Source organism: Lipophrys pholis, assembly GCF_963383615.2.
Source record: "Lipophrys pholis genome assembly, chromosome: 5".
Lineage (NCBI taxonomy): Eukaryota > Metazoa > Chordata > Actinopteri > Blenniiformes > Blenniidae > Lipophrys > Lipophrys pholis.
This window is the reverse complement of record NC_137628.1, coordinates 26,907,094-26,927,589: the sequence shown is the minus strand read 5'-3', so window position 1 is coordinate 26,927,589 and position 20,496 is coordinate 26,907,094. Positions and strand designations below refer to the sequence as shown.

The following is a 20,496-nucleotide window of genomic DNA, read 5'->3' as shown; positions in this document are numbered from 1 at the left end:
TTCATGTCTTCAATAAGTGAAATCTTGAAGGTGACTCTAGCATGTGATTGATTTCAGCATGCACATATATTGCTTTTAATTATCTACCCTTCCCATCCTCCAAGGTGTCGTAACCACCGTGTCAATGGCTGACACCAGTATCAAGAGCTGGGAGTCTGACCTCCAAACATCATTGGTCAGCATACTGGGGAGGGGGAGACGTGCTGCAGTGTGTGTGTTTCTTTTCCTTTTTTTCTGCAGTGAGCAGACAGAACATGCTACAACATTGCTGCTACATTGCCGGCATCATCCTTTTAATTGCCTTCTTTCCTTCTCTCACAATGTTCTTTTTGAAAACCTCCTCGTCTCACGCATGCTATTTTTCTGCTTCACCGGCCGCGTGTCAAGATGCATTCATGCCTCTTCAGCTTAAACAAATCACTGCGTTGACAGCGTCAAACGAACAAAAGCTCCAAGCTTTCAAGTAGTTTGTGCAATCCACCAGACAACTGCTATGAGTGTGCAGTTAACTATCACAAGTCACTCTGTCATGTTGTGGGAATGAAAGAGGAAAAAAAAAGAAAGAGAAATCAACAATACCCATAACAAAACAAGTCTCCTTGTGTGTAGTGAACAATCAGCACAGGTACACTTAGTGTGATTGGGATTTAAAACACTGACAATTGAGTTTGTGTGTGTGTGTGTGTGTGTGTGTGTGTGTGTGTGTGTGTGTGTGTGTGTGTGTGTGTGTGTGTGTGTGTGTGTGTGTGTGTGTGTGTGTGTGTGTGTGTGTGTGTGTGTGTGTGTGTGTGTGTGTGTGTGTGGTAATGCACATGATTACATAACATTGGGTGACGTCCACTATATGCAGAGCCAAGAGGGAAAACTCACCTATTGTTTCGAGGCATTCCAACACTCCAGAGACTCTTTAGCTCCAAATGAGGCAGAGGGGATTTACCCCCAGCTGGTAATATGAAGAATGTAACACAAACACTTCCATTGATGGAGCCGCTGCTGCTCCTGCCCTCCCTCAAGTTATCCCTTTTGCATGAATGCATTCAATCACACGTATGCATGACATGCAGGAGCATGGCTGCGGCGCTGAAGCATGTGCAGAACTCCCTCTCACTCACTCACTCTGTCCACAGAACAGTAGGGGTGTTTCTCTTGATCCCTAATCCCTCATTCTCGTGCCAGGTTGTTTCTCCTCTTTGAAATCTGTCTTGTACCCGATTCCCGTCAGCCTCCACGTGCCTGAGATGGCATATCAGAAGGTGGTTGCAACAATTTCCTGCGGCATCATTTGCTCCGTTTCTCATAACAGCCCTTTCTGCTCCGTGCCACTTCCATCTCAGCTCATCCCAATGATGCACTTTTATCTTTCTTTTGTAAATATACCCACATTTTCACTGCTACAGTGCTGACCGGAAAGGCTGTCTCCACTTTCTACAGGTCTTCAGCAATCCAGCCACTGGCACAAAGCCCTGTAAGCTGCCTCAGCTTAGCTGTAGGGTAAACCAATCAGGTGGCCTGAGGTCTATCCCAGGAAGTACTGACTCTATCAATCTGAATGAGGGATAAGAAAGGGGATATAAAGATGTGCTGTCCTGTGTCTGTATGAACATTGAGGGGAGACGTAGTTTGTGAAATTTCTTCCCACATAGCAGCAGAGCTTTCATCAATTGCTGAATGAATCTATATTACTCGTGAGAGAGCAGGCTGTGTTTAAAGGTCCCAGCAGGTTTGGTGTCAGGCCTTCATAAATCTCAGCGTAATCAATCTCGGCAACACTCAATAACTGTGCATAAAATGAGCAGCGGTGAATGAAGGAACCAATATATTGCAGTATTTATCAAACTTTTATATAGAAAATCTGATCTTGTGCAGTTTTACCCCGGTGGTCTTGCACTACTGAGGAAGTCACACTCAGTTCACCAGCGCTTGGACACAGTGCAGCTTTGAGTTACGTCTGCATTAATGTCATAGTGGAGAATAATATTGAACTAATTATCAAAACGTGCTTCAAAGTGTTCATGTAATAATCAAACCTTGAGCAGACACAGAGGCTAATGAGAAGTATGAAGCTTTTATGTATTTATGGAAAAACCTTTTGAAGTAAAACATCAACTAAAAACTTGAAAGGGGTGACATTATGTAAAATTCCTTTTCTAAAGGTTTTCCATAACAATCGTCCCCATTCCTGGAATGACGCCCCAGAAGTGAAGAAAGTCTGTCCTCTCTCTCCCTGGCTTGTTTCAGTTTTTAAAAAGTGTGTTGCTCCAACCAGCCAATCAGAGATCAAACCCTATATAGTGTCATCAGGGGTTAGCATCAGAAGCAGCAGGTCATTCATTGCTGCTTTTAAACCCCGCATGACCTTTCCAATAGATTTGGCGACACGGTTATTGTCTGACCTATTGAATTCTCTTGAATTCTAGACTGCCCCACTAATGCCATTACATGGAGCCTGAAAATGCATTGATGCATACAGACACGAACAGAAGAAAACCAAAAATACTACTTAAATCTATTTACTTGCAGTGCATGCTTTTGGAGTCTTCACTTTAAACTGCACTATGCACCTAAATGCCATGAATTACCTGGATCAATTTGAGCAAAAAAACAAGAAAAAGAAAAAGAGCAATACTTAAAAGACAGCAGAATAATCAACAAGATTTACAGTCATTGATTAAGTGCAACAGTTAGAGCTGGTCAGAGTCCCACAATAAAGGGTGATATTCAACTGCTACATGGGTGGTGTCACAGGCGGTATTGGATGAAAATATAAATAGGAATCATCCTTCAATGCACATGCAAATTGATCTTCACTGTGTGATTATAACTCCAATTGAAACTGCACTATCATCCAGTACAACAAAAAGAAATCACATTACACAGGGAAATTACATTTTAGTCTCAACACCTTGTTACATTATTAACCAGTTATTACATTTGGGGTTTTATTACAATATATTTTAACAATTTGGGACATTGTTACATGTTGGATCATTTCATAGTATATTCTTTGTATAGTATATCACTCTCGTGTTGAAGTGAGAAGGTTATTGGTTTGAGCCCAGGCAAGGCCTTATTGTAAAGAGCTTGGAAGTCTGTGGGTTTTCTGCTGCTTCTCTTGCCCTCGGGTGTGAACGTGTGTGTGGTGGGCTGATGAGCTGTCAGTGATGTGATCTTCATTCCTCCTCAGCATAAAGCAGAAGCAAAGTATTGAGTGACTGTTTCTGTCCAAACGCATCAAAATTATTCTTTTAAAATATTTTTTGGTATTGCAAATTCAAAAGGTCAACTCCCCCTAAAACTCCACATTTTTGTTGCGGCCACGTGGGTGGATCAAAAGCGGTGTTTTACCGCCCTCCAGTGGTCGTTTATTTTAGTGAACCCTGCACTGGGTTCTGGTAAGATTCGTTTGCCTTGCTGTAGGAACTTTTGACGAATCATTGTCAGAGAGAGAGAGAGAGAGAGAGAGCGAGAGAGAGGGAGAGAGCGAGCGAGCGAGCGAGAGAGAGAGAGAGAGAGAGAGAGAGAGAGAGAGAGAGAGAGAGAGAGAGAGAGAGAGAGAGAGAGAGAGAGAGAGGATTTTGCTTGTTTCCTCGGATCTTGGCATCCATTCTTCAAAAATTTCATTTTCAGAAAATGCTCTCTAAACAATCACTTGCAACATTGTTTTTTATTCATTTTATTTTATTTTTTTGCTGCAACATCAACTTGGTCAAATTACCGGCAGAAAGGGATGAAATAACATGTTAGTAAATTGTTTTCGTTGGGCCTTGTTGCAGAAAGCTGCCACCCTTATATGAAAAAACAAACAAACAAAAACAATCTGTATGTCTGAGTCATGTCTAGACTTTGGACCACACAGGTACAGTTGAACATGTGACTCCTTCAAATACTGTTGTTTGCAAAGTTGGCAGCAGCTAAGACTTTGTGCTTTCTTCCTGTACATAAGAAGACTTTTCAGGTCGAATGACTCAGGTTCCCAGCAAAAGGCAGCTGATTGTAACATTTATCCACACTAACCCTGTAGAAGATTATGAATGCAAGACTGATCAAGGTACATCAATATTGATTGGATGATAAGACTTCATGCCTCCCTGTCAGTGTGATCAATAAATGATTAGGTTGGCGAATTCACACTAACAGACAATGAATAGAATAGAACAGAATAGAGTAGAATAGAATAGAATAGAACAAATGAGGCATCTTTAATGTTAAACAGAACACACAAGCTGGTGCACATTTAAACGATCGTTCATTGCAAAAACTCGCAATCAGACTAGAATAAAAATGAAATATTATTCGAGAAAGAGTAAAAACATGTTCACAATTGAGACGTGTGTGTGTGTGTGTGTGTGTGTGTGTGTGTGTGTGTGTGTGTGTGTGTGTGTGTGTGTGTGTGTGTGTGTGTGTGTGTGTGTGTGTGTGTGTGTGTGTCATCTGCACACATTTTTTGCATAGTGAAAATGCAGCACAAAGACCTTAAAGCCATACTTCTCTTTTCACTTTCACTTGAATATTGAAGTTGAAAGAGTTGTAACTATATTTATGTGGGGAGATGTAAGAATTTTCTTTCACCATATTTTCCTTTTTTTTTTTTTTTTTTTTTCCTTTTGAACTAAAAGAACATTTGAATAACTATAAAATATCCAAGAAAGAATAGTTTGTTAAGGACACATAGACACCATCTAGGTTTAATAAACGGTAATCCTGTCTGTCTCTCCCCTGACAGGGACAGTTTCCTCTCCCCAAATTACTAACAAATGTCCAGAGGAACACTGACATTGCATCTGGACTATAACACAATATCCACTCTTTCCTTTGTCTGCTTTGCAAGACGTGCGTATAAAATATGTGAAACCCGTTGATCCAGTTCGTGCAGGCGTTTCACTCCTGCATGAAACAGTTAATAATTCAGTGGAAAACTATTGGCGTGTGGAAGTGAAACCGGACCTGTATCTTTCTCATTTCCTTGTTTACTTGCCCCCTTTCTGTGTCTGCTGTCCAGAAATACACGAGTCACAAAGCCCAAGTTAATATTATCGAACAGGCGTCTGCAAGTCACCAACATCAGGCATCGGCACCGATTGGTAAGTAATCTTCCAAGACGATCTAAAATACGGGCACGTCAGAGACTGCCCGGCATTCCGAGACACCGACTGCAACCAATAATCTTGCAATAGCTTTTACTCTGAGATAGCATGTGTAGGTTATAACTCTCACCTTAATCTGAGCAGGAGCAAAGGTTCTCAAACACCCTTTAAGTAAGTTGAAGCAGCACTTATTAAAAATAATTCTAACAGCCATAATGCTTAGTTACAGGTTTAAATGCATGTTGTAGTGATGAATGCAGAGACGGAAATGTCTTCTTTACTATTTTCTATTTATTAACAGTTGTAATAGATTGTGGATTTGAGCCTTGCAGTAGATTCTATTCAGAGATTTGCTTTAACAAGACATTTTACCACATGTGCTTTGACTCAGTCTGGCCCCGGTTGGTGAGAAGGACTGGGTGAAAGTGGACACTTTGTGCTCTTGTCCCGAGTAACAACATTTTAACCTCATATGTGGGCATTATTTTGGGTTGTTCAGCAGTTGGCTGGACTATTGTTTCAACTACTCTAACAAACAATCTTTACTGAAGATGACTGTTTTTTTTATTTTAGCAATTTTTACTCATTTTAGCCTTCCAGGACTTGGCGTCCACGTATGTGGACATTATTTTGGGTTGTCTAGACCACAATACAAAACTAGTTTGGGTCTTAGGTGCACTCAAAAAAATCAACTATGCAGTTTTTCAGTTTACATATCAGAAATATATTTGATTAACATGAGCTTATTGAGTTTATGTTGTTAAATGGTTCATTCTAATACATGTTGTTCAGATAATCCGAATAAATGGGATTCAGTCTACTTAATATGAATAGATGGAAATGTGTGACATGATTAAATTACATCAACTCAACAAATTTATTTTTGTGTTTGTGGAAATGACTGAGAATGATTTTTTTCAGTGTGGTAAAAAGTGGAGCTTTGTTTGTCTGTTGAAGGAATAGTGAGGAACTAGTGACAGGGTCAGGAGAGCACATGTGATTCAAACCAGCTGGTTCTGATAGAAACGTGTTGGAATATACCGTACATTGGTTCAAGAGATACACGCCTTCATAGGAAGTTGGTCATAATGTTGTGGCCGATTGGTGTATGCTGGACACACTGACGGCTCAGTCTGGAGAACAGCATCTCCAGGAATGGGGTCATGCGGCCGACACACCCACAGGGATGTCTTGTTTATAGATAAACAATTCTGATAAAGCTGCAGCAGAAATACAAGTCCAGAACAAACAGCAGAACAGGCAAGACTTTGGCGAATCCCAACTTAATACCCTTAATAAAGACAAAAAATGGGTTTTACATTGTGCTCCATACATACAGAGTTATCTACTGCTTTCTTCTCTGCATTGCAGAAAACTTCAACGTTTCTATTATTTTATCCACTTGTTGAAAGAAGAAAGAAATATACAGAACGCATCATCCTTACTGTACTTTTTTAGAGACACTTTAAATAAACTTCCTCTAATCTAATTTATATATGATAAAAACCCATTGTGAGGTGAAAACCTGATGGAAGTCGCACATAAGCTACCATTTCTATTGTAAATAATCTCTTAAGCGGATACATTTTTCACACACTATAGCGTTGTTCTGCCTGAGAGACTACCCCGAATATAATTTAGATTTTTGAAAATGGACATGTTGTCCCTTGAACAGTGCATATAATCGATGGGTTTGTCATATAGACCTTTCAAATTATTGTAAGTGCATTTCTAAGCTGCACTGACTTTGACATGCAAAAAGTTCATAAAAAAGAAAGAACCACTGTCTTTTGGGTATAGAGAGAAGTGTAATGCAAAATTGGGTACGCCTTGTAAATCCCAGAAATTCTATAAAAGCATAATTTGAGTTAATGCTTGACATAGCTATTTATTTAAATACTCAGTGACTTTCATCAGTTTATGAGTTCTTGTTAGTTTCTTGAAGCAGAAGGAAAAATGTGGAAGTTACTCAATATGGTCTGATAAAAGTTAATTGCTTACATTGGTTTCCTTCCCCTTTTAGGAGGTCCTTGAAAAGATGCGTTCCCTCCGTGCCTGCCTTCCCATGTGGATCCTCATCATGTGTTGCCATCACTCCCTGCCGTCCCCAAAGAAAGCCTCTTGCAGTGTGCAAGGCGGCAGAGCCGACTGCAGCCACTTGGCTTTCACTAAGATCCCTGCAGATCTTCCAGGCAACATCACAGCGCTGGACATGTCTCACAACAGACTGGTGGGGATCGACCCTGCATCATTAATGCCGTATCCACACATCCTCCACCTCAACCTCAGCCATAACAGCATCACCAAGCTGAATGAGGGCTTGTGTGAGATGCTGCCTCTGCTGCAGACGCTGCGTCTGGAGCGGAACGAAATCTACTTGCTGAAGAAGGAACATCTGAGCCAGTGCAGCCGTCTGACTTTGCTGAATATGGCCAGTAACAGGCTGAAGCTGAAGGGAGAGTCCTTCAGTGGTCTCCAGGTATGGATGTTTAAAAGAGTCCTACAATAAATAAAAAAAAAAGAGGCTCAAGGTAGCCTGTTCATTCTATGAGTAAATGTAAATGTTTTTTCACAGAGCCTGAAATTTCTGGATGTTTCCCTGAACAAGCTGCAGTCCGCTAAGCTGGGCTCTGAGCCTCAGCTGACCAGCTTGGTGAGTCTCAATCTGGCATCGAATCCCTTCACCGAACTGAAGAGAGAAGACTTTTCCTTTTTGAACCAATCATCTTTTCTACAAGTCCTCAATCTGTCATCAACTCCTCTCAAAAAAGTAAGGAACTGACCTGCGAATGGGAAATGAAATATTCTGTCGAAGTTAGTGGCGTTGGTGGAAAGTAGCTATCGCGGCAGCTTGGTTTCAGTTGTCTTTTTTTGTGTCACTGACTGCGATTTCTGCTTCTCTGTTTGCAGTTGGAGTCTGGCTGCTTCAAGCCCGTTTCAGGCCTGCGCACGTTACTACTTGATCAAAGCAATATAAGCACTTTAGTCATTTCAAAAGTCTGCTCTGAGCTGTCGCGGACAACCATTGAAGCCCTGTCTCTTCAGAAGATCAAGCTGAACACACTCACAAACAAAGCGTTTCAAGGACTCAAGGAAACAAATCTAACCTTCCTGGATCTGTCCAGCAACAACTTGACCAAAATAGAAGAGGGCGCTTTCAATTGGCTGCCCAGACTCAAAACTCTGATTTTGTCACATAACAACATCAAGCACGTGACCAAAGGTACATTTCAGGGCCTCAAAGGATTGAAAACGCTGCAGCTGACTCAGGCACTGGTGAAAACTCGCAGCTCCTCTGTGCCCATCATCGATGACTTTTCCTTCCAGCCATTAAGTGCCCTGGAGAGTTTGATGTTACAGAGGACTTCGGTTCGGGAAATCACAGAGAACACCTTCACGGGATTGACGAGTCTTACCGAACTTGACGTGAGCTGGGGAACCTACGCGTCACTGAAAAACATCAACAAGAACACTTTTTTGTCACTTTCAAATTCACCACTGAAAAGGCTAAACCTTGCAGGCACGGCGATAGCGCGTCTTAGTCCCGGGAGCTTCTCCGTTTTGAGAAACCTCACGATTCTCTTCCTGGATCACAACTTTATTAACCAAAACATAACGGGCCAAGAATTTGAAGGTCTCGGTCAAATTGAAGAACTCCACATAAGCAATAACTTCCAATCAATTCAACTCACTCCTCAGAGCTTTGTTAATTTAACCAGTCTTAAAGTTTTGAACTTGGGGAAAAGTCTTCGTGTCACGGCATTGAACATGGATCCCTCTCCATTCAGATTCCTATCCAACCTCGCTTTACTGGATCTGAGCAATAACAACATCGCTAACATCAAAGACAATCTGCTGGAAGGCCTTTGGAACCTCAAGGTGCTGAAACTCCAACACAATAACTTGGCCCAGCTGTGGAAGAGCGTCAATGTTGGTGGGCCGGTGTTGTTTCTTAAAAACATACCGAGGCTGACAACCTTACAGCTGGATTATAACGGACTGGATGAGATACCAATGGAGGCTCTGAAAGGTCTGACCAACCTGAAGGAGCTCAGCCTCAGTTACAACCTCCTGAACAGTCTTAGGGACTCTGTTTTTGACCACCTGAACTCACTGCGGGTTTTGAGATTGGCGAAGAACTTGATCACAACTGTGAAGCCCGAGGTGTTCAAAATGCCCACGAGAAACCTCAGCCTGCTTGTCATGGACAGAAACCCCTTTGACTGCACATGCGAGAGCATCCTGTGGTTCGTGACGTGGTTGAAAAGCACAAACGCGACCAGCGTACCGGGTCTCGGGCGCCAGTATGTTTGCAACACTCCGCCGACTTACTTCAACAGCAGCATCATCAATTTTGACCCCCTGTCGTGTAAAGACATGACCCCGTTTCAGGCCCTGTACATATTAAGCAGCACAGCAGTTCTAATGCTCATGGTAACCGCTCTCCTGGTGCGCTTCCATGGCTGGAGGATTCAGTTTTACTGGAACATGCTGATCGGTTACACATTAGGATTGAGCGATGCCAAAGTGGAAGAGGGGAGAGAATTTGAATACGATGCCTACGTGATACATGCTGCGGCGGACGCCGGCTGGGTGGAAAGAAGGATGGAGCCCTTAGAGAACGAAAAGTGCCGCTTTTGTTTGGAGGATCGAGATTCCATTCCTGGCACATCACAGCTTGAATCCATTGTGAAAAATATGCGCAAGTCCAGAAAAATACTGTTTGTCATCACGGAGAGTCTTCTTCTTGATCCCTGGTGCAGACAGTGAGTCATGTCCAGCCATCTGCACACACGATACATAAACTTAAAATGAAGTAAGGACAAAATGTATGCAGCTTGTAAACAAACCTTATGACGACGGGCCTTTTGTTGGCTTTGAATCAACTGCCGTTCTCCAAATACACAAGTGACAACTACTTCAATTTATTCTTCTCAGAAATATGGCCCAGATATTTACAGTTGATATTGTGTCTTCATACAATCCCAAACGGACTCAGAAGCGTTGAAATCCAGACTTTGCCATCTAATAGATGACAAATAGTAGTTCCTTCCTCCCTCTGTATGTTTGGACTTGTTCTCACTGTCAGTCAATCTTCTTGATGAAGATTAAAAACTGTATATTGAAACTTGTCTAAGTCTTGTGTAAGTTGCACACTACAAGTATATGTTTGTCAATTCTGATGAGAGTTTTCAAAGTTGTCTCTTTGTCCTTAACCTTCTGCTTTCCCCTTGCAGGTTTAAAGCCCATCATGCCCTTCACCAGGTCATCGAAGCCAGCAGGGACTCAATCATCCTCGTCTTCCTGCAGGACGTGCACGACTACAAACTGTCTCGCTCGCTCTTCCTCCGCAGGGGCATGCTGCGTTCATGTTGCATCCTGGACTGGCCCATCTACAAGGAAAGGGTACCGGCTTTTCACCAGAAGCTTCTCATTGCACTTGGCATGACAAATAAATTGCAGGAGTAATTGTTTTTGACAGAAAATTAAAGATTTAGTCATGACAGTATAATAGATCATTTTTACGACCATTCCCAGTTTTCTCCACTTGCTGATTGTTTTGCTTTTTCTGTAAATATTTTGTATATCTGCATTGTTTATACTGCTATGTGTTTACCATAAACTATCATGAAACACCATTATTGTTTTAATTTAACTGAATACTTGATTCTAATGTAGTAAAAGGGGTTTGCAAGCATGCAGGAGATGAATAAAAAGTACAGTGTGTACACACACACACACACACACACACACACACACACACACACACACACACACACACACACACACACACACACACACACACACACACACGTTACAAGGATAAATTAAAAGTGCTCCCGTACTGACATCTAGTGGCCAAAGCAAGAAATGGCCACAATAAAAACAAATCACTTCATGTATAAAAACCATGCAGAACATCTTTGCTTTAAAAAGATGGTACGGCACCCCCCGAGTTTATGCTGGCATTGTAAAAATATGAAGAATATTGAGCTACAAATTGCATAGATTTGCAAATCGCAGTTGCACAACAACTACTTCTAAGCAAAAGTTACGGCTGCCATTGAATGAAGCATTTCTTCAGTAATAGTTGATGGTGTTCACGCCAAGATCCTGTGGGACCTCCAAATATGTGCAATCAAACTGATGTTGGCCGACCAACTGGACTGGCAGAGATGGAAAAACAGCAGGAGAAGCAACTCCAGAAAGAGAAGAGAGAGACTCAAGACATCCCAAGGTGAGGAAGTTCATTCAAATGGCACATTTCACCTACAAGGTAATGCAAATCAACAAACAATAACAGTGAAAGAAATCCAGACTATAGAACAAAAATGAACAAAAACTTGCAATAATAAAACCAAACAAGAATTATAAAAATAAAAAATGCATTTTTGAAGTCGTAATAAAGTTTTCCTTAAAGGCAGCCATTGCAAATATTTGATAGACGACAAGTGAAAGCCGCTTTGGCGTGTTTGGTTTGAATAAGTTTGATCCTGTGAGGCCTTGATGGATCCTAACGTCACAAAAGATAGCAGCTTAGACAAAACCAGAAAATATAAAAACATTAAATTGCACTTCAATGTACTGATATGATACGGTGCAGGATCTGTAAACACACAAACCTCTGGAAGTTGGCCTGCTTTTTTTGGATTTTTATTTTTATTGTATTTGTTTATTTTTAACATAATGGTCTTGTTTTGGACTGACCAGCTCAGTAAATGTATTTTGTCTGAAAGTAAGTAGAAATGTTTTGACTTTGGTGACCGCTAAATGTTCAACTAAAAAATGATTGTAATGGAAATCTGTGTTTACATCAAGCCGGACAGACAGTGTATGGTATTTTTATTCAGAAAATTTTGATTGTGGCATAGTTCCAAAATAAGAAGTAATATTCTGAATGCTAATGCTACTAATAGTTGTGAACTCCTATGATATATGTGCAACGTACATATAAGACTGTAATTCATTTGCCAGCGGGGCTGGACATGACACGAAATGTTGATGAAAACAGTAAGTGGAAGAAAAGGACAAAGTACAGGGCCAATCAGCCATCCCACAGTGAATAAGTAACCACCATTATGTAACGTGTGTCAATAGTTTTCTTAGTTTTTTTCTTCTTCTTATATTTCAAATCATCAATACTATACTCCATGGTGTGTACATATCATTATATATTTCAAGGCATTATTTAGAAAATATTTGTGTATCTTCCCACAATATAAACGAGAAAACAGCGTTTTTTCCTCGCCCACTTTATTACGAGTGCCTGTAGGGCAAAGTGGAGGAGGAGTAAAGTGAAGTTCACCTCAACTCCCCTTTGCGGTGCAGTGGCAGTCAGTCTGAGGCAGATTCTTCAGCCGTCAAGCAGACTTGAAACACACACACACACGCAAACACACGCAAACACACACACAAACATACACATTCTCAAAAGATGGCAGTTTTATTAGGCAGCTATACAACACCCTTACTCGGAGTTACGATCTTCATCGCTACACTGACTTACATCTCTTACAAGCTGCTGAGTGAATATCTGCACAAATGGTTTGTGATGAAGCCCATTCCGGAGGTGGCAGGAACATATCCCATCATTGGAAATGCTCTGCAGTTCAAAACTAATGCAGGAGGTAAGACAGTGCAACAGGTGGTGCAAACCCTGGATGTTTACTAAACTTTGACGCTATTATCTTCATAATTAAACATAATAAATGTTTGGTTTTTCTCTGTTTCAGAATTCTTTCGTCAAATCCACGATTATACTCAGGAGTTCTGGAATGAACCACTTCTGAAGATCTGGGTTGGACCTGTGCCATTCATAGTCCTGTTTCATGCTGAAACTGTGGAGGTACGCTGACTGACACACCCACACACACACACACACACACACACACACACACACACACACACACACACACACACACACGCACGATGCAATGTCTTTAACCTTTACGATGTTGTTGCACGTTAACATGCGCCGGTCCACTGCTCTGAGTGCAGAAGCCCATCACTATTCCCTCCTGATCAGTAGCTCCCGCTTTTAAGTGAAGTCTGCTTATGTGGTACAAATCGCAAGTTTTCCTCAAGTCGCTTCACTTTGTGTACAAATCCCACCTGATGTGTATGACAGAATAATACTCAGTGTTTCTATGGCGGCTATACCAGGGTGCTATAACGCACAATGTGTATTTGGTATTGGATATCTAATTCACAATGTGTTTCATTGAAATGCTTTATTTTTCCATTCTGTTATTTGAAGACACTCGTGACCAGCTCAGTTCACATCGACAAAAGTCAATCATATGAATTCCTCCATCCGTGGCTTGGGACCGGGCTGCTCACCAGGTAACCCTCCGTTCGATCTATCGAACACTGTCATTCATGTGTTCATCCGTTGTACAACCTTATCTAGTGCTTGTCTGGACTTGTGGGGGCTTTAAGATGGTGCGCACCCTGTACAGGTCAGGGAGCCCTCACGGGGCAAACACAGACACTCACACCCATAACTCCAGGGAATTGACAGACACGCTTTTAGATACTGGGAGAAAGCTGCAGTATGTGGGAAAAGCCCATGGGAAGAACATGCAGGTTTCACATAGAAAAGTAGAAAGAATATTGTGGCTGAGGTGAGAGTCCTAACCAACACGACACCAAAGCGTTGACCCAACACTCTCATGTATTTAACTCTAATAATAATAATAATGATAAAAAGTTGATCCAGTTTAGAGCCTGTTTTTGATCATATGTTTAGAGTACATCGTAGGCCTTTCTCACAGCCGCACTCCTAAAAGAAACAGCAGACTGAGAAGAATATTACTGATCAAGTGATTTTATTTATAAAGAATTTTGTCATACTAAACAAAAAACCTGGTGTCAATGTGTTTATTACCTTGTTTAAAGCAGGTTATGTTATAACAACCCCATGACTGAGATGGGTGTTAAATGACTTGTTAATAATTTCAGAGTTCTCAACGTTCCAGGAATCTATCTATTACATGCCTTGCCGGTGCGACAATACACAGAATTTACCGTACGGTATATACTACATACATTTATTTGTGTTTTTAGATGTTGCACTTTATTTCCTCTCTCAGATTGTGCACACAATGTGAGTCATGTCAGTGTACTTCCTCTTGAATCGTAGCCGATGTTTTCTTTCTCCGATCAGCACCGGGCCTAAGTGGCGTCAGCGGAGGAAGATGCTGACGCCCACCTTTCACTTCTCCATCCTGACGGAGTTCTTGGAGGTGATGAACGAGCAGGCCGAGATTTTGGTGGAGAAGCTGGAGAAGCAGGCTGGAAAGGGTCCCTTCAACTGCTTCAGTCACATCACCCTCTGTGCCCTGGACATCATCTGTGGTGAGCAGATATACCAGACGTAAACGCCGGCCGGCCTCTCACCCGCTTCGCGTGCTATATAAAGCAATACAAGGTTTTCAAAAGCATCAAATGAGGATATTAAATGTTGTTTCAGAGACTGCGATGGGAAAGAAAGTTTACGCGCAGAGTAATTCTGAATCAGAGTATGTGAAAAGTATCTACAAGTGAGTCCCTGATTCTCTCTCCATGTCACACATATTGCATATCGCAGGTAATGATGATGATTTGATCAGTTTATTCATCGGTGCTGTCTTCACTCTGTGCCCACAGAATGAGTGACATCGTCAGCCGCAGACAGAGGACGCCGTGGTTTTGGCCAAAGTTGATATACAACTTCTTTGGCGAGGGCCGGGTGCATGACAGGACTCTGAGGGTCCTCCATTCCTTTACAGCCAAAGTGAGCATCCGGTGCCAGTCTGTCCTAAATCATCTAACAGTCCTGATCCTAAAAAAAACCAAGGGAAATTATGGAATGTAAATAAAAACATGGGATTTGAAAAAAAAAACAAAAAAAACAACAACACATAATAATCACAATAGAAAATGTGCAAAGCGAATTATTTTGTTCCTGGGTTAAGGTACGTTTACACTATATTCCCAGCAGCCCCGTTTGTTTGCCCTAAACGTGGTGCTCCGTGGGATTTGGGGAATTCTAAGGCACGTCTGAGGCACGTTGTTCACGTTCTGTCAGGACTTTCTACGGATGAAATGTGGACGTTGGACCATTTTGAAGCACGTTTATGCCCCAAAGAACCACCAAAAGTGAAGGTAATCATTGTATCCGGAGACTTTTGCTGGGTGCTGACATACCTCTGGATTTCTTTTTCGGACTCCAATGAAATTCCACTCCGGACTCGGCTTCCTCACAGACCGCGCGCCGTGGCAGACCGGAGGAGAACGCAACGATAAGCTGCGATTGACTGTGATGAAACGGCTACGATACACCGTAACACACGGTGAGAACCGTGACGAAGTCGCGGCGCGGCGAGATAGAACGCGAAGCTACCGTTTAACACCCGTGATAGAACGCGCACTATACGTCACTTCCTGTTAGCTTCCCGTCCCACTACGGACCGCCTCCAAGTTCCATTACGGCCAATTACGTGCTGCCACGTTCTTCCCGTTTCGCTACGGGCTACTAAGTTTCTCATCCGAGCCGTGGCAATTTTTTTGACAGTTAAGGGTTCGTTTACACGACGTTCCCGGCAGCCGGTGGCCGTCCCGTTTCAGGCCACCGTGGACAAACGGAATGGACGCGAGACAACGCAGGAGGATGGGCAAACGTAACAGGTCGTGATTGCCATGGGCGCCGTGCCAGATTTTTAAACCGTCAAAAAATTCGCCAAGACGGCGCGGATGAGAAACTTAGTAGCCCGTAACAAACAACGTGGCAGCACGTAATTAGCCGGAATAGAACTTTGGAGGCGGTCCGTAGTGGGACGGGAGGCTTACAGGAAGTGACGTTTCGTGCGCGTTCTATCGCGGTTGTTTCGCGTTTTATCACGGTTCTTACGGTGTATGGTAGCCGATTCATCACGTTCAGTCGCGGCTTATCCCGACACGTTGTGTTCTACTGCTTCAACAAGCTCTGCCACCGAAAAAGAAATCCAGAGGAATGTCTGCACCCAGCAAAAGTCTCCGGATACAATGATTACCTTGATGATGGCGCACTACGTTTCAGACAAACAAACGAGGCTGCCGGGAACATCGTGCAAACGTACCTTTAGGGTTATAGATGACTATGCAGTGGCTTCCAGGACAGGCAGTTTTGTGATATAGATATTATTCTCAAAAGATTTAATAAAACTTAAGCAGGTGTTCAGGCTGAAAAATGCCACACTGGACAAAACCTCTGGGTTTTTTTTTTCAGGTGATACGTGAAAGGGCAGAAATAATGTCCAATATTGAGACAGACAGTGAAAATGAAGAAGGCCAAAAGAAGCGAAAGGCCTTTCTGGACATGCTTCTGAAGACAAACGATGAAGACGGAGTCCCAATGAGTCACCGGGACATTCAGGAGGAGGTGGACACCTTCATGTTTGAGGTGGGTGGTCAGAAAAAAGAAAAAAAAAAAACCTTTATTAATGAAGTGCTTTTCAAAAAGTCACATTACAAAGTGTTTCATTGCTATAAATTAAACATATATCATTGTCACAGAGATTCATTAAGTTATGAGGTCAGATAAACTGTTTTCACAAGCCTGGAAATTATTAAATTTCAAAGAAATGTATAGGGGAAAAAAAGGCTTTTTTTGTTTTTACATGAAACCTGATTAAAATTTCAACTTAAACTTGTTCCCTGCACCACTAATTAAGATTAAATGTGAAAAAAAATCTTGTTTTATCGGGAGTAGAGACAATAAAAGGTGCATGTTTACACTTTTAAAGTCCCCTAAAATCCAGTGATTTAAAAAAAAAAAAATCTGATTTCCTGCTTGTGACAACCTCCTTTTCCAGTTTACGAATGGAAAGTTCAAACTGCTATTGAAGGAAATTTATATAAACATTACATTTTTGCCTCTTCCAACACAGGCGTTCAACAATTAATCAGCCAAAGATTGGCTTCTCCAACATCTGAAAACAAGAACCGCCATTTATTTCAAATTGACTGCTTATGCAACAAGAGCCTGCAAATGGGTATCTTGTATTATCTGACACCAACTTCACAAGACTGAATTGGTAAAACTCAAGGTACAGTTCTTGCTTTTGAGTTGCTGGAACCTGAGCTTCACTGGAAGATACTGTTGTGACTCATCTGACTTGTGTTGTTTTTGTGTTGCAGGGTCACGACACAACGGCAGCCGGGATGAACTGGGCCTTACATCTGATTGGCTCCCACCCTGAGGTGCACAGCAAAGTTCAGCAAGAGCTGCAGGAGGTGTTTGGTAAAGTAACACGTTATCTCAGGTTGTTTTTTTTTTTTTTTCTCTTCCCCTCCCTTTCTTGTTCCTGCCCGGAGGCGTTCAGCTCTGATCATAGTCATTCGGCTTACACGGGGGATAATCACTGTGAAAATCCTTGCCATAATACAGAGAAGATAATTGATTTATTATCTCTGCTGTGTGGCTTTATCATAGCCTCTGTGCAGTTTTCCGTGATGTAAGAGTGGCACCATTTTTGTGCTGGTTCAAGGGTCTCAAACTGCCTTCAAGTAATGAAGAAATTATTTTATGATACAGTCATACTCCGGTGAATTAGGCAATCATACCACACCTTGCTATTTAACTGTCACTATTATATTTTGCAGTGATCAGACTTTGTTTGAAAAGCACTGAGTCTTTACATGGTGGATTGTTTGAGATATAATCCAAGCCCAGATGCTTGAGCAGCCTTTCTCTCTTGTGCACAGGTTCATCCGACCGCCCCATTAACACAGACGACCTGAAGAAGCTGAAATACCTGGAGTGTGTGATCAAGGAGTCTCTGCGACTGTTTCCCTCCGTGCCTTTCTTTGCTCGCACCCTCTGCGAGGACTGCCACATCAGTGAGTAACACATCAGTGACGACACTCCGCTGAAACATCCTTTTGTTGATCCCAAGTCCCACAGGGGGATAGTGGTAGAGCGCAGAGGAAGCCGGTCTTCCTCCTATTTAAAATGTGTCTTCCTGTCAAACCGAACACATACTGTCGGGGTGTTGCAGACTTCTGTTTCACCCTTATTTACTCTTAATTATTCAAACAACATGAGTATTCAGAGCATGCATTGTCACAGTGGATAATACATGGTTGGCAATCATATATGTGTAAATTCTGTATGTACAAGTGAAGTTATAATTTAAGAAAACATTCATTATGATATTATTTCATTCTTTCATTTATTTCATTTCATTTCAGGGCTTTTCCTAAAACAATGGCAGTACCCGTCCTGTTTGCAAAGCTTATACCAGCGCTGCATTTGTAATTAATGGCACTCATAACATGAGTAAAAAAGAATGTAAGCTAATGGGGTTTAGATACTAGAAACATCTGCTCTGGGAGGATATTGAACACTTCATGTACATACAAGGTGTGAAGCAAAAGAGAAATGAATAGGAAAATTGCCAATATTGTCCATCATGTCTTCTTTCGTGTAATTCTTGAGAAGACATCACATACAAATATTTGAAATTCAGACAAATATGTATTTCGAATAAAGAAAAAAAATACTGGAATTAAAACAATACTGTAATTAATGATTTAAGGGGAGATAAAAGCCATTAAATAACTTATGATGTGAAGTAATGGATGTAATAGTAACTGTCGCTGGCACTCAGTACTGAATGATAATAAACTTCAATTATCAAAACAATGTTTTTAAACTGAACTGCAGGAAGTTCCGCATTGAGGTAGAATCAGTCGTTTGGGGTGAGAAAAGGCATTTGTGGCATCTGGACGACGACGCTCACACTGAATGTGTTGCGGAGATGGCAGCCCTTCTCTATGATAGAAAAGAAATATTGTTATTTATTCCCATCACTGTGTATTTCGTTGATGATGAAGTAATGTTGTGTTCGATACTATATTTGAATATCAGTAGATGTTATATTTCTTTACTCATTCCTGGTGTTCTGTCCTCAGAGGGTTTCAAGATTCCCAAAGGTGCAAATGCAATCGTGGTGACCTACGCTCTTCACCGTGACCCACGGTACTTCCCCGAGCCCGAGGAGTTCAGGCCCGAGCGCTTTCTGTCGGAAAATTCAGTCGGAAGACCCCCGTATGCGTACATCCCCTTCTCAGCAGGACCCCGCAACTGCATAGGTGAGAGGATTATGTCTTTGTTTAGTGTAGTGAGAATAAGAATACATGTATTATATGTTTCATTGCATGCTTGTGGCCTTTTTTTTTATTTTCCAGGTCAGCGTTTTGCACTGATGGAGGAAAAAGTGGTTTTGGCTTCTGTTCTGCGCAACTTTAATATTGAAGCTTGTCAAAAACGTGAGGAACTTAATCCAGAGGGCGACCTGATCCTCCGACCAGAGAAGGGCATCTGGATCAAAGTGGAAAAACACAGACATAGACAGTGTATATGAAACAGCTCTGTTTGCACTCAAAAATGAATGTGACGGGACTGAATTTGAATTATGCAAATTGATCTAACAGCTGAATGATTGCAATTAATTGGGACGGTAATGAAAACATTGAATTTGCAGTGCGAGACTGAATAGGTTTTATAATAATCAACTAATCACAAGCACATCAATGACAATTCACTGGGTGTAAATATAATAAATGGCTCGACTGGATTTGATTCAGTCTTTGCAGTAAACAATAAAAACATGCACCCTGATTGAAGTTGATTATATCCGATGTCATGCATTCCTGTTATTTTCTGGCTTCATAGAGCAACAGCAAGGGGAGTAAAGAGTGTGGAACACAACAGAAGCACTATTCAAATGTTTAAGCCACTTCACCTTTTCAATATCTTTATGCATACTTTGTGGCATTAATCATGAAATCCTGAATCCACTAAGTCTTCCAAGAGTGAAACAGAGCTTTAAGTAAAATCCCATACATATTCATACCATTTACCAACACTGCAACGAAGACGCACTTGTCATTTGTGCAGAATTTCTCTGAATGTGAAGTTAAAACAACTAAAAGCCATGTGCCATATTTTAATCATCTATTTACATTTACCTACGTATTTCTTAAATATTACAATTAAACAGCATTTTTTCCGTTTTGGCTCATTGCACTCACACATTTCAACACATTTTACTATAGTACATTGAGGAAAAGGACAAAATGGCAACAATAAAAATAATGATGGCCAGAATATATCTACCTTCTTTTGTTCCAGGGTATCAGTCCTGCTTTTTCACTTGAAATAGAAGGGGTGTTTATTGCTTTGGCAGTGACAATCATCGTTCAGAAGATAACCTAGAGCAGAAAGGAAAACAAACTTAAACATAAGGGGGCATAAAATATCCAAAATCACAGATCAGAATGTTTGAGTGGGCTCGCTACAAAACCAGGAGATGCACAAAAACATCATCATGCTTTATGTCCTGATAAAAAATTGTTTACTCTCCAACAGAGGATAGCCAAAACAAAA

General features: G+C 41.4%; 2 protein-coding genes across 3 annotated transcripts; both read left to right on the top strand.

Annotated features, from left to right (window-relative positions):
• Window positions 1-4,895: 4,895 nt before the first annotated feature.
• Window positions 4,896-10,722, top strand: tlr3 (toll-like receptor 3). 2 transcript variants are annotated; one of them, XM_080463114.1, is made up of 5 exons: window positions 4,896-5,081; window positions 7,108-7,563; window positions 7,660-7,854; window positions 7,995-9,850; window positions 10,322-10,722. In XM_080463114.1, exons 2-5 carry the CDS (start codon window positions 7,123-7,125, stop codon window positions 10,551-10,553), a joined length of 2,724 nt encoding a protein of 907 aa, XP_080319240.1. In that variant the 5' UTR covers window positions 4,896-5,081; window positions 7,108-7,122; the 3' UTR covers window positions 10,554-10,722. The 2 variants fall into 2 exon arrangements, with proteins under 2 accessions (XP_080319240.1, XP_080319241.1); XM_080463115.1 differs by lacking the exon at window positions 4,896-5,081 and adding an exon at window positions 5,136-5,255.
• A 1,699-nt stretch (window positions 10,723-12,421) lies between these two features.
• On the top strand, window positions 12,422-20,213 carry cyp4v2a (cytochrome P450, family 4, subfamily V, member 2a). Its single transcript, XM_080463651.1, has 11 exons — window positions 12,422-12,712; window positions 12,818-12,930; window positions 13,342-13,427; window positions 14,251-14,441; window positions 14,557-14,626; window positions 14,733-14,859; window positions 16,333-16,506; window positions 17,244-17,346; window positions 17,811-17,945; window positions 19,020-19,199; window positions 19,296-20,213. The coding sequence occupies exons 1-11, from the start codon at window positions 12,520-12,522 to the stop codon at window positions 19,469-19,471; spliced, it is 1,548 nt and encodes a 515-aa protein (XP_080319777.1). The 5' UTR covers window positions 12,422-12,519; the 3' UTR covers window positions 19,472-20,213.
• Window positions 20,214-20,496: the final 283 nt, after the last annotated feature.

Bases quoted from the DNA above. Each gene is read 5' to 3' on its own strand.
- tlr3 (XM_080463114.1), top strand. From the start codon at position 7,123: ATGCGTTCCCTCCGTGCCTGCCTTCCCATGTGGATCCTCATCATGTGT. The intron at 7,855-7,994 runs GTAAGGAACTGA...CTCTGTTTGCAG, and splicing joins CATCAACTCCTCTCAAAAAA to TTGGAGTCTGGCTGCTTCAA. The intron at 9,851-10,321 runs GTGAGTCATGTC...TTCCCCTTGCAG, and splicing joins CTTGATCCCTGGTGCAGACA to GTTTAAAGCCCATCATGCCC.
- cyp4v2a (XM_080463651.1), top strand. From the start codon at position 12,520: ATGGCAGTTTTATTAGGCAGCTATACAACACCCTTACTCGGAGTTACG. The intron at 14,860-16,332 runs GTGAGCATCCGG...TTTTTTTTTCAG, and splicing joins TCCATTCCTTTACAGCCAAA to GTGATACGTGAAAGGGCAGA. The intron at 16,507-17,243 runs GTGGGTGGTCAG...TTTGTGTTGCAG, and splicing joins TGGACACCTTCATGTTTGAG to GGTCACGACACAACGGCAGC.